Source organism: Tursiops truncatus, chromosome 6 (assembly GCF_011762595.2).
Source record: "Tursiops truncatus isolate mTurTru1 chromosome 6, mTurTru1.mat.Y, whole genome shotgun sequence".
In the NCBI taxonomy this organism is placed as follows: Eukaryota; Metazoa; Chordata; class Mammalia; order Artiodactyla; family Delphinidae; genus Tursiops; species Tursiops truncatus.
In genome coordinates this window covers 68,956,135-68,970,899 of record NC_047039.1, presented here as the reverse complement: position 1 = coordinate 68,970,899, position 14,765 = coordinate 68,956,135, and the positions used below count along the sequence as shown (strand labels likewise).

Here is a 14,765-nt window from a genome sequence, read left to right as displayed (position 1 = left end):
CTAATTGGACATTTTGAAAGATGTCAGTTACTTTTAAGTCTGAGTATTTGGAATTCGTTTCACTTTGTAGAGGGGTTCAGAGTTCTACAAGATTTCTAAAAGTGTGTGATATTGAAAAACACGCCCCCCACGTGTTGTAACCAGATGCACTGGTCTGTGTGCAGAAATGCTGAAGCAGATCCTCCTCTCCCAGGACATATGATCATCCACCTGGCTCCCAGTGATTTCATATCATTTCATGGCCCTTATCTATGTTCTCTGGTATCAACTACCCGAGGGCTGCCTCAGCCAGGTTCACTCGTCATGTTTTATTGAAGGCAGTGGACTTCCAGCTTGTTAGTCATTCCAGTTGTTCATCAACAACATTCATCTTTAGGTATCCAGGGCAAGCTTTTCCCTGGAAACACTCGTGAAACCCTCTGGTATAGAGTTCCGAGCACAGGATACTGACCCACCCTTCCCTTACTTCCATCCTTCCTTCTTCCCTTCCTTCCTTACTGGCTTTTTACACTTTTGCTCTTTTAATTAGCACCATGGCCCACCCTTTCCCAGTCCCTCATACACAACCCCTGGCAAATGAGGGCAGAGTATAAATATACCTAAAAGCAAAAAAGAGAAGCAAATTAAAATGTTTCAGCTATACGTATACATATATCCCCTCCTTTTTGGATTTCCTTCCCATTTAGGTCACCACAGAGCATTGAGTAGAGTTCCCTGTGCTATACAGTATGTTCTCATTAGTTATCTATTTTATACATAGTGGTGTATATATGTCAGTCCCAATATCCCAATTCATTCCACCCTCTTTCCCCCACTTGGTGTCTATATGTTTGTTCTCTACGTCTGTGTCCCTATTTCTGCTTTGCAAATAGGTTCATCCGTATCACTTTTCTAGATTCCACATATATGCGGTAATATACAATATTTGTTTTTCTCTTTCTGACTTACTTCACTCTGTAGAAATCCAGAAAGGAGGGGATATATGTATACGTATAGCTGATTCACTTTGCTGTACAGCAGAAACTAACACAACATTGTAAAGCAACTATACTCCAATAATAAAAAAAAATGTTTCAGAAAGTACCCCCTACCCTATGTATAATCCATATTCATAATGGGTGAAAAAGTTTAGACTCCAAATTCCAGTTTTTAGACTTAACAGTGGCTTCACAACAATTTTATTTGGAAGTAGAGAAGTGACAGCTGAGGCTTTTCTTTACAAAATCCTAGGTATAAAGAAATGAATTGCAAGAAAACAGATTTCATTAAAACCAGAGTGATTGTAGGAAAGACCTAGACACAGGTCAAAGAGACCAAAGTATCCAGAAGACAATGTTCCTTCTGCATGACACCTACCAGTGGCAGAAGGGGAAAGAACAGTAACAAAACAAACAAAGATCAAAGATCATAAAGGAGAGAAAACCAATCAACCAGTTGACATCAAAGCTCCATATGCCCTTTCCCTTTCTCAACACAAAAATGAAAAAGAAGGCGTTTTCCCTCTTCATGTTCATTTATCCTAGCAGTTCTATCCTCCTAGAGATTGTTGACTGGAACAGGCATTTCCTAAAAAAAGAAACCCTTCTATAGTGTACCTAAAAGAGCATAATTAAAAAGAATGGTCATTTCCATGTGCTTAGTCTCTCAAATAAAACTGATTTACTCTTGTAAAGAACAATAATGAGGAGTAATAATAATAGTAGCTAACATATTGTGATGGTCAATTACATATACTAAGAACGTTATCAGCATCAACTCGTTTTACTACCTTGACAACCTGATAAGGTTAAGAATTATTAGTCCTACTGTGTGGATGGGGAATCAAAAGCTTAAACACAGCAGTTGACTGATCCAAGACTTGATTAATAATAATAATAGCTAAAATTTAATGAATCTTTGTTCCAGATACCTATTTGATCTCTGCATATTAATTAATTCATTTAATCATCATCAAATCCCTGCCAGGGGAATCTATTGTACTCCCATTTTACAAGAGACTAAATTCCATAGGTTACACACCTGGTAGATGATGGAGCCAGGGTTACATATGTATTGATAGTTACGTAGATAGTAAATGATGGAGCCAGAGTTCTAAATCAGATAATTTTGATCTATAGGTGTCTGACTCCAAATCTTGATTTCTCTTATTCACAGTGCTCTATTGCTCCTCAAGTATAATCATAGTTAAATTCATTTTTTAAAAAGAAAACTATGCAGGCTTCCCTGGTGGTGCAGTGTTTTAGAGTCTGCCTGCTGATGCAGGGGACACGGGTTCGTGCCCCGGTCCGGGAAGATCCCACATGCCGCGGAGCGGCTGGGCCCGTGAAACATGGCCGCTGAGCCTGCGCGTCTGGAGCCTGTGCTCCGCAACGGCAGAGGCCACAACAGTGAGAGGCCCGCGTACCGCAAAACAAACAAACAAACAAACAAAAACAACTATGCTATATAGAATAAATAGGCAATGAATGTGTGTGTGAAAGAATAGATACAGATAATATCCATCAATCAGCTAAGGCTGGTCAAATTCACAAATTTGGATTGTGCCCATAAATGACCAATTCCTTTTCTCTTTAATCTAACTAATAAATGCTATTTCATTAGTTAATTATTAATATATGAAAAGTCTTTGGTATTTATTAAAGTGAGGCCTAAAGCTTATGTAATATTCTTATTCCTGAATTTTCTGTGTTTCCTTTAAATTAATGTTAAAGTTTCATCTCTCCCTCTGGTTATTTATTATTAAGGCAGAGTAATTTGTAGTCTGTCATCATGTATAATTTCCTCTTGAACAGATGGGTAATAAGACAAGCAGATAAATAATGAACATTTCTAAATGGGAAAAGACCAGTTAAATCACCTGCTGTAAAGTACAATATAAATACCGTCTTGTTAGGCTAGGATTCAAAGCACAGTTTCTTTCAAACTGGTCTGGGGATAGGGAATTAAATGTGGCAAATTTAATTTATATTTTCTGGTGCCTTTAGGCCAGCAGGGAAACATGCAGTTTAAACTCTGTGCTTAAGATTGTCTGTCTAAAGCTACTTCTGGTCTAAAAAAAGAAGAGGTCTATCACACCTTTGATGCTGTAGTTTACTATTAGGAAGAAGCAGATTTTGATTCTTAGAAAGACTTGTAATCTCCAGCTTGAAAGACATTTAATGATTTAATCCATGGTTTTAACAGTAATGCTGGAGTCACAGTAGGTATATATTATACTTGTACTCCAGGGAGCACAAATGCACAGCTTCTTTAGCAAAATATGCAATGCAACGTGGTTAATAAGGTGCATCTCTGCAGGTAACCACGTGGTTCTAGGCCTTTTACAAGGCTGGCATGATAGTAAAACTCCACAGCATCACCATGTGATGTAGAACCTCCAGAATTCCTCCATGACAAGAATTATCAAAGCTATTTTTTATATGAAAAAAAGTTGGGAGTCATCAGGTGAGTACCTGGTCCACACTAGTATAGGGATCCAGGTCCTACTGGAATCAAAATGGAAACAGCATGAGTTTTAGACTTGAGTTCCTCTTGTGATTCTGCCAAGTACGGGACAGAGCTTTGTGGAAACTTAATGAAGGCTGGTAATTTGGGACTCCTTCAAAACCAAATTTAGAAAATATTTGGTTAGTATTTATTTAGAGATGGAGCAGTGAGTGAGAGCATGGCAGAAAGACTTTTGGGAGGGGAACACGAAGACAGTGCTTCTCTTTGCCACTTACCACAGTCCATAATCATCTTCATTATTTATCTGCTTGTGTTTTATGAACTGTCTCTCCACCCACGCACACACATATCAACACATTTGAATGTAAGATCGACCCTTGCCTGTCTTTGTCAGTATTGCATCCCCAGTGCTGAGAAACATGCCTAATAAATGGTAGGCACTCAGTGAGTATTTGCTCAATCAATTAATCAATCACATCAAGCTTATTCAGAAGATTAAATGAGATATTATGTTAGATGATTCTGACCTTTAAAAGGAATATAATAACATTTCTGAAACTTTTATAAGATTAAATGGCCATTTCTTTAAGAGAAAAGCATTTATATTAGTTTTATAATATAAAGTATAAATATTATAAATAGGGTACATGCTTAACCTACTTTTTTCTGAAAAAAAATTTGCAGAGAAGGTAAATTATTCAGGTCTCTCTTAGTATAAGTCTATTTTCCATTTAACTGTTTCAATAACTTATAACTCAAGAGTATAAAGCAAAGAACTTCACACGCTTACATGGACTGATTGTAACTAAATTTTGTGGGAAAGCCAAATGTGGAAATAGAGAGCCCTAAATATCAAAGCATTGCCCAAACTATAGAGCCAGAAAGGGACAAGAAGACCTCAACCTTTCATAAACTGATTGCATGTCCCATTTCTTTCCACCTTTCATTCAGTTCAGCTTGAAAGACCACCACAGACACACTCTTTCCCTACCTGTGGTAAGGTACTTTCTGTGAGATGGTCAGTCCAATCCAAAGACTCTGCTAATTTACTCTTAGATAGGTTTCATACTTTTCAACTAATGCAATATCCAAAAGTATACAGTGCACTTATGATTATCATTAAGAGCTTAATACATTACGTATCTTATAGAATATGAAATATATAATTAAATAAATAACTCATTGAAAAATAAATACATGAGAAGGTGGGAAATAGTTCCCCAAATAGGATAACTATCAAGGAAATTTGTAATTGCTTATCATGCCATTGTCCTGGTCTAATCTTCTCTAGGACCCGGTGCAAAAGAAAAAGTTTATAAAATCTTCTTCAGAGCAAAAATCAGCACACTACACTGAGAAAATGGCAAGCTTTGGCCCAGACAGACTTCACCTTTTATCTTGGCTCCTCTGCTAACTTATTCTGGGACAGTTATTGACCACAACTCTAAAACAGAAAGCTAATATGCACAATGCCGGCATGTAAAAGATTAAATGAAATAATGTTTGTAGGGTTTCTGAGTGGCACTCAATAAATGGTTGTTATGGTGATTGTTGATAGAATAGAAAATAAGTGTCAATTCTCCACAGTGAGGCAAAAAGCACCACGAAAAGTGAAAAATATCAAGACAACCTAATCAAAAAATAAATGTGGAAAATAATCCACATTTGTTTGAACTGTCCAGGTTGACTGCTCCAAATTTCTGAGGGAAGAGGGGAGGAGGGAAGATAACTGAAAGTATTATTGAGTAGCTCTCAATATGTTTTTCTCACTGTGACACACATGATAAATTATGGTCATATGTGTAACTCATTCCTATGTGCAACTTCTGGCAATAAAAATAATTCCATTTGTTTCTATTCCACTCAAGATAGGCTATTGCAACACAAGTGACCATGACATTGCTATTGAGATAGACTGGAACCTGCTCTAGTGTACTTTAAAAATAAATGATTTGCAAATTGTATATATTTTAGCTATCATTAATTACAAATTTCTTGGGATACATCTCATAACTGATCAAGATTCATCCTTATCATTTCATAAATAGTAGACTGAGGCTCAGAGGGATTAAATGGCTGGCTCAGAGTCAAACAGCAAATCTGTAGCAAAGCAAGAAAAAAATCCAGACTTCTTTCAACACACATTGTATCAGGATCTTAATGCTCTAAAGGGCCTTCTGTTTCACAATGGCTCTCAAGGTACCATATTTTAGCTGCACAGTTAAAACTTAAGAATTTCATGATGACTGTTCTTTTTTTGATGTGTCTAAATTTCTTTTTTCCATTTCCTAGAATAGTAGACATTTGGAAAATGTCTTCTGTTTAATTTTATTCAACACATATTCATTAGGGCCAAGCAAGTTCTAGGTCTAGGGATCCGGGAAAGAGCAAACCAAAATCTCTGCCTTCATGTCTATTGGAAGAAATGAACACAAAATGAAATGAAATGACTGTATTTTTAATTTATTTTATTTATTTAATAATTTATTTTTAAATTTAATTAAATTTAATTGAGATATAGTAATATAGCACTTTAGATAGTGATAAGTGTTGAGGAGGAAAATAAGGCAAGAAAGGGATGGCACAGGAATATGTGTGAGGAAGTTCCATTAATGAGCTGATGTATTTTAATTCATTGCCATTTGATAATGAGGGACAGAGGACTGAGGGATAGTCACTCCTAAAACGTGCCCAATCTTGTCAGTGAAATATCCATCAGCTGTGTTATCTCCCTATGGAGCCTCTATTTTAATTAGGCAACGCAACATTTAGCCAGCAGGAAAATCTGCCCTGCTATCTGGAGGGGCATGGAAGAAAATCAGATCCTAGTCAAAACTATTACAAACCAGAATATGGCAAGATTATGCTCAAAATTATTTTAAATGTTATCCCCTTTTCCTTATATTCTTTATTATCTTAGAAATGACATACTATCATATTTACAATACTTAAACATTTTTATTTGCCTTATTCGAAGCCTACAGCCCTATACTAAATAGGTTTTTGATTGAGTACATTCTCCTGCCTTCTCTGTACACTATGAATATTGTACAAAATGAAGGCACAATATGATATTCATATAGCGAGTTCCTGGATGATTATTGCTTATTCTACTTCAGAGTTTTGAAAATGATACTTTAAGATTTCTTCACTGTTTTTAGACATTGTTCATTTTGATTACTGTCTAACATCCAAGTGAATATATATTTTCTTTTTTTTTGATGTTTGTATATGAGTTTTTTAACTGAAATATAGTTAATTTATAATATTTAAAGTACCTACATTCAATGTCATGTTCATTGCCGAACTAAAATCTCTGCCTTCCCAATGATGATTCAGTGTCATTGTGCACTATACTGACTTCCATGTGTAGAAGAAAAAACAAGGTCAAAAAAATATTTTGGTCTAATGCAGGAAGGGAGAATGGGGTCTCCAGTGCTGTGATTGGTTAGTGCTAGCAAATCTTCACAGTGAGCAAAGAGGACATGAAAATGTCTTTATTTGTTTGTTTTCTTGTTTTTAATCTTTCCAATAGTTCAGAAACTGAGAAAGGCATCTGATTAGCTTATGAGACATTTATCTAGGACAGCATTCCCCATCTAATGAGATTGAGCACTTACTTTCAATTGCCTTGATTTTATTTTCCCAGGGGACACAAGCAGCTTTGAAGTTCTCAAAATCACGGAGAAATTTTACCCATTTCTGAAAAGAAAGCCAAGTACAACAGTAAAACCCAACTGCTTGTTTGTTAAGATGTTTATCTCCCACACTCATCCCAAAATATCTCATGACAATGAGCTTGGAAAGATCTCTCTGGCATCACATATTGCTTTTTGTAAAAAGGGGAGATGCTAGTTTCACTTGCCTCCCTGTTCCCCACCTACCCCTGGACCAATTTAATTAAAAAATGTTTACTGACTCTCTGTTTTACAGAAAATATGCTGACCACTGAGAAATATCTGTTTATTCTACCACACAATAAGAGAGCAGGGACTGAGTTAGCACCTAATAAGGTGATCAGCAAATGGTGTGTTTTTAATTAAATATTCATTGCATGAAGAAATTAAAGAAATATAAATAAGACATAGTTCCTGCCTTGAAGGGCTTCTGGATCAAGTACACTGTACATAAACAGGTAATTTCTATACAGGATGGTAAGTGCTATGACTTTTCATTCTGGTAGAGGTAGAATCATAAATTAGTTTTTATAAAAGATCTTCCTTCCATTTTACCCAACAATGTTGGGTTACCCATGATCAAGAGGACCACTAAGAAGAAGAATGAGAATGGGGCAGATAACTTTGCACATGTACAGATTATGCTGAGATAATGGGTGAGCTAGACAGACATGGGGAGCCTAAATAAGATTTGAGACAAGCCTGGAGTTTGAAAGATTACCTAGACCAGAAACAACCCAAATATTCATCTATAACAGAATGGATAAATAAATTACAGCATCTTCATACGATGGGATACAACACATAAATAAAAATGAACTATAACTCCCATGACATGAACATATCTCATGAAAATAACATTGCATCAAAGAAGCCAGAAACAAAAGCATAAATGCTATATGATTCCATTTATTTAAATTGTAAAAACAGACAAAACTAATCTATGATATATATGATGTATAAATATATATTACAGATCTATCTAAATATTTCATATTTAAGATATATGAACTTCAGTCACAAAACTCCCATCTTTATGGGAATATATTTAGCCTCAGGTGGTATAACATTTGTAAAGAGGAGATAATAATACCTACATACCTACTTTGCTGTGAGAATTAAATATGGAAAGATTTTTATATAAAGATTTAATTTTTATAGAAGGATTTAATTCAGTGCTTGGCACATAGTAAGTGCTAAATAAATGTTAGTTTCTTTTCTATCTTTTCCAAAGATCTATATTTATATTGGCATATCACTTGTTTTTTCTTATTTTCTATCCAATCTACAGTTGATGTTCATGGTAGAGAACAGCTATATGGCCGTGTAACTTGTACACATTTTGAGAAAGAAACCTTGACCCAGAATCCCTTAACTCCCAGGGAATGAAAATGAAAGGGGCTCAACCTTTTACATTTGGAAGTGATAAAAGCACACAGGTCAGTCTTTTGCCATGAATCAATGTTTATCGACTTATTTTCATTTTAACTCCTTTAAAGAGCCTTTTAGGACAATTTTTTTCTGAATCATCCCTTTCTCCAAATTTCAGTAACGCAGAATACTCTTTGTCTACTGTATATGTACCTATATATAGACATAACGTATAACATTTTTTTCACTCAGAACAGAACCAATTTTACCACCACTCGGGGGCAACATGGCTTCCACTGAGCATAAATGGCACCAACCAAATTGAGCTAAGAAAATACTTACCTTGCCCATCATCATCTTAAATGCAAACCACCGTTTTCCTTTTCCTTTCCCAAGAGCCCCTTCATTTTCACTCACAAATTTTTTTGCTTCCCTGAGGAAATAAAACAAAATAAGGGGTGGGTGGTGGTGGGTTGAGATTAATACAGCATAAAGGTAGTGGATATTTAATTTTATTAGGTCTACTGCCTGATTTCTTCTAGACACTTTCAAACCCTTAACAAGTGAATGTAAGCTGAATTTCCTAACCTTGGGACTTGTAATGGATGTTTAAGTTTTTTAATTCTGGTCAGAAAGAATGAGATATTTCAGTCTCACTGGAGTCATCAAAAAGCAAGGAATTTATGCTGAGTGTCAAAATAGAGAACCCTAGTTCTTCTCATTTCTACCACATATAAAATTGAATCTGAAGTTTACTTCAGATTCTGGCAGTCGGAATGTTTATTTTAAAATACTTTCTTTCCTTCTTTTTTAAGGATTGCTTTTTTAAAAAAAATAGGGCAGGAAGTTTAGGACAAACTGACATAGAACACACTTATTGATCTGGTATTTAATCTCATAAAAGCGATTATGACTTAAAACAGAAAAACCATACTCCGTAAAGCAAATGGGGTTGAGGGAAGAGAGAAAAGGAAAGGAATACTTTTTGGCCTCACATTCTGAAAGGGCTTCAAATTTAAACTTTAACGCTATTCCCAAATATTTGTACATTTACAGTAGTCACATTAGTGTCTTTGTGTTTGTGGTAAAAAGCATTAATTCATCAAAATGGATAAAGTGAACATGTTAAATATACAACTTTTGTAAACTTTTTAGTAATTTTTGCTATTGTTGTTTGTTTGAGATATGAAAAGAATTTTTAAAATAGAGGCAGTCCAGGCTTGCCTTGACCTCTCCAGGGCCATAAAATGCATAACCCGAGAGAACCAAGGGATAATCCAAACCTGGACATTGGTTCTACAGGTACAAAGCTGTCATCAGTCGGGTGGCCCCTGGAATATGTGGTTTTACAGACAAGCCCCTTCAACACATGACTATAAATAAACAACACACAAAGTACTCTTTAAAAAGTGAAAAATGAAACTTCATCCTTAAGTTGGTGAAGGATTTTCTGTGTTCCTTAGTATCAATGCTAAACTCATGATTTTACAATACCCAGTGATGAAAACACCACGTCTGCTAACTTAGCTGATAAGTAGAAAATGGTGCCCCATTACTCACCTGTGCATGTGCACCCACCCATGACCTGCCATAAAAACACAAGCACAACAGAGAAGATTCTCTTCAGTCATCAAACAGACTTCCCACATCATTTCCTTAATGGCAGGGACAATATCTTGTCCTTTTTGTATCTCTCACACTACTTTGACCATAGGAGGTGTTTAGTAAACTGAAACCTTCTTGAAATAGACCTAAATGGCATATTGGATAGACAGAGACAAGGGAGTATCTAATAATTGTATTTTCCACATCAATTAATGCTTGAAGGAAAAATCACTCCTAGACTTTGGGATTGCACCCTTCCCTTCGGTCTTCTCAGAAACTTACTAGGACAGCTTTCTAGAAATGAAGAAGATTTACTAGGCTGGCCTTGTCAAACACCCTGACATTTGACATGACTTCTGGGCTGTGAAGATTAATTGAAAAACAGTTTCTAGAACATTCTACACATTTTAAAATGTTCAATAAAGCCCCATCAACAAGTATAAACTGAGCTCTCATGGCTGGGTTTTTAGATCCATGCAATCAAAAAACCGTTATCACAGTTAAGCTTTAACTATGTATTATAGAGATGATAAGATAGGAGTGAGTGTGGTACTTAGCAGACACTTTATAAAATGTTGAACTGATCTAACCTGAAAATCAAGTAACCTGAGTTCTAACCCAGACTCTGTGATTTGTCTCTATAACTTTGCCTATGTTTTTGTCACTCTCTGTACTCACGTTAAGGAGCATCCCACTTCTCAGAGGAAAGACTGCTTGCTCAGGACTCGCACACATCTGAGCAAGCTCTGGCACAGTTTCCTTCAGTTACTGTGTAGCTTTTAACAGGTCAGGATTCTCAAACAAACAAACAAAAATTGGGCAATTGCTTCCCTGCTTGCTGGGGTGGTGGCGAGAATAAGATGAGACTATAGATGTGAATGTGTTGAAGGAATTATTACACTGTCAATTCCACTGTAACACTTGTTTTGAAACCAAGAATCTGTTCTAACATGATTGTTTTATATTACGGAACAATTTGAACATAACACAAATTTTGTGTTTGCTTACATGTGATTTTATCTACAAGAAACACTGGGTGAATACAAGAAAAAAACACATCCATCTAAACCTAGCAGTATATATACAAAATGCACACACCTCATCAACCAGCTACTTCATGGCACCCCATGTGTTAGAAAAGTCACATCCATTCAGAGCTGGTGTTACAATGACCCTCCTTCCATGCTTCACAATAATTCACAAACTGCAATTTTGTCATTTCCACAAGCAAACTTCAGGTCTTTTTTAAGGTAAACTGCCATATTTATTGCAGTGTTTATGTATTTCTCAGCCATTAAATATGTGTAAAATGTTGCTACCGTTTTCTTAAATTTCTATCTTTTTTTAATATGTCACTGATAATATTTCTGAATATTGTGCCCCATCCCCATTTTTCCTGCAAGCCCTGTAGTTTTCATTACCCAATTTTTCATAGTGTAGAGAGTTTTAGGAACCTATACATCATGTTATAGCAATTATTTGGCATCAAGAATTTTGAAGTTCATAAAACCAAGTATACACAGGAATTATCACATCATTCTCTATTATAATAAACATATATAAATGGAGGACCAAAAATTCTTCTTAGTAGTAAAATCAAAATTTGTTTTTCACATGTAACAAGGTGACTATTTTATGGGGATATCCACTGCTCCTGATGATTAGCAGATAATTAAAGAACATCAGTTTGGCCTATTAGAATTAGATCACTTTCTAGCTGAGTGGCCAATTAGAAAACATGACGGCTCTAAGCAGACAGGAGCGTAAAGACATAGCTATTCTACTCCATATTTCTGACAAGATTTTAAATTTTGTGAGCTGATAATTATGTTACAGGAACATTAAACTAGCAAGATTTAAGAGAGAGAGGGAAGTCAGGGTTATAACCAAATTTAAGTCACCACAAAATTAATTATAAATTCATTTAACAAATACAGAAACTTATTTTCATGGCATTCATAAGATTTCTTATCAGTTATTATAGATATATTTTCCTTTGGACAATCTAAACAAGTTTTTATTTTTTGTCTCTTAAATTGCCAATTTATCCCTGATACTAAGCATAGTTTCATACTTCTCTTCCAATTACTACCCTACCCCACCCTCAACACACATATCCTGAAGGTTTTCAAATGAAAGTCTGGACTTCACTCTACTCCACATGGTCACAAGTGCCCGAATGTCCTAACCCCTCCTCCATCCTTCAAGAGATCTTCCCCAAGTTTCATACCTAAGGGCTCCCTGACCAGCCATTCTAGAGCCTCCTGTTCCCCACTTCCCACCCTGGCCAAAATAACTACTAGACTCAACTCATCAGAAATCTAGGGGATGACTTTAAAACAAAGCCAGGGGTATGGGGTGGGCAGAGAATTGTTAAGCAAGAACAGATTCTTGATCCCCCTAATCTGATGCTCTTGGGATGTAAGAAAGCACTCTTGCACCTTTCCAGCCTAGAAGAGGGGATATTGGGGTGGAAGAGCTCAGTGAAAGAACACACCTTAACACTATTTTGGGGGCTGACCTTTACAATGAGCTGGCATGATTTCAGGATGGAAGAAAACTAGTATCACCCAATCCCATCCTCCCTGATAACACATTTCTTAACCAGAAGACAACATCTTTCACTGTGCTGTTAGAAACAAGATACAAAAAGAAACTAGTCAATATGGAGATAAACACTGACGGATACTTATCACACTAAAGTACCCATAACAGATGTCAGAATGCAAAAAAACAAAGAGCAGAGTCTTTGAAAACTAAAAAGCAACACATTTTCTTTATATTTTTCCTGTAGTGAGTCCATTTTCCTACCCATTTGTATTGATCTGGATAATTTAAAGGGATTTATCTACATGGCTAAAATGAAATAGGCTCTTGTGGATAAACTTTGACTAGCTGGTGGCCTCAAACCATCCAAATATCTGACTGAAAAATGTGTGTCATCCCCTTGAATTGCATTCAACAAAAGCTGCCTGCCAAGACTGTAATCCAGTCTCCAGGTCTCAGAGCTCAAAGCCCTGGTACAATATGCACAGCTCTCTGAGCTGTAACCCCAGACCCAGGGATAAATAATTGAGCAAGGTCTATTTAATGACAATAATACCTGGCCTCATAATTTATTTATCAACCCCTTGTGCTGGTAATTAGAATAATAAGGTTTCATGGGCTTTCAAGAATGCTTTCACAGTTAGTTGAAGGAGCACGCTTTGGCCTAACTTACAAAAAAGATAATTTACCTATAACACATGATACAACACTGATGACACAAGGGATTTAGGACATGCTATGCTGCCTTTGACACATTCTCATCCCAGGAAACATGTTCTCATTTGGGTTAGGTTAAGTTGACTTTTCTTTCCTCTTGTTCTCAGTTTGATAGTATCATTAAGCAACCAACTTATTGCTCAAGTAAACAAAAGACTTTTCAAAACTGGTCTTTAAGGCAACTGTAATCAAAACTTGTGCTCATGAACATTACTTCCCAGTAAAGGGATTAGAAGAATGAAAGGTCTTTTCCTAATAAACAATGGCATTTAAAAAAAAAAGTTGACCAATTTAAATTGACTAAAAGTCAGAACTCTGACTTTTCCTAAAATATTACTGAGTAATTGAAAGAAAGTTGAGGAGGTAAGAAGACAGTCTAATATACAGAGATTGAAAATAAGGATTATAGGCCTTTCTAGATAATATAACTCCATAATTAGACTGGCAGAATTATTTTAAGTCATCCTAATACTGGAACTGAGCATTCAAAGCATGTGCTTTTATAACGGGGATGCTGGTGGCAGCAGTTATAATGGTTAAGATGCTCAGTTGTTTCATCTATAAAACAGAGACAGTAATAGCTATTCCACAGGGTTGTTGTATGCATTATAGGAAATAATGTATGTGATGTGTTTAGTAACAATGTATGTAATGCATCCATGGCAAACGGGAAAAGCACTATAAAGAGTAACTATTATTAATAGCAATAGTACTAACCGAGCTGACTTTAATTTTTATGCTGACTCTCCAAATTAAAAAGTTGAGCAAGGACTAGATACTTCCAGGCAAAACCCTGCAGAAAGCCAGTCCATTTCCCCTTAGATTGTGACCCTAGTGAGATGTGAGAATAGTGGGAATTGGTCTTGTTACCAAAAGAGCAGGAGAGAATTCAGCCTTACATCTGAGACCTGATGAGAGTGCCCAGGTGTCCGGCTGCAGAAGCCCCAGCTATGATGCTGCCGGGGAGGAGGTATTGGTGGGTGCCAGCCCGAGTCCTGCTCCAGCCATGTTGTGCTGTTGCAGAGAGCTCAGGATGCTTGGACAGCTGGGCAGTCTGTGGTAAGAGACAAAAAGAGAGCTCTCTCCCTTGACTAGGACCACATTCTATTCAGTTCTGTGACCTGTATCTTACAACTGAGACACAGATTTGAGTCCTGGCTCTGTCACATACTAGCTGTGTGCTCTTGGGGAGATGTTGTTGATCCCAAGCTTTCTCGCCTATAAAATGGGACCAGCAACAGTAACAGCAATGACAGCTAGCATACTGAATGTTTGCCATAAGCCAGGCACTATTTATGTCCATCATCTCCTTTAATCCCCACCAAATCCTGCAAGGTGGGAACTATTATTATACCCATTTCAGAGATGAGGAAACTGAGGATTAGATCAGTAAAAGAAGTG

The 14,765-nt window shown here is 36.4% G+C and overlaps 1 protein-coding gene across 3 annotated transcripts in view; it reads right to left on the bottom strand.

The window, feature by feature from the left end:
• Positions 1-14,765, bottom strand: part of TMC1 (transmembrane channel like 1) — a 385,896-nt gene that overhangs the window by 66,573 nt on the left and 304,558 nt on the right. For all 3 annotated transcript variants that reach the window (XM_073806217.1, XM_073806218.1, XM_073806219.1), the window contains 2 exons: positions 8,838-8,928; positions 7,068-7,149 (listed from right to left, as the gene is read on the bottom strand). In XM_073806217.1, coding sequence (XP_073662318.1) covers positions 7,068-7,149; positions 8,838-8,928 — 173 coding nt within the window. The remainder of the gene's footprint in view (positions 1-7,067; positions 7,150-8,837; positions 8,929-14,765) is intronic.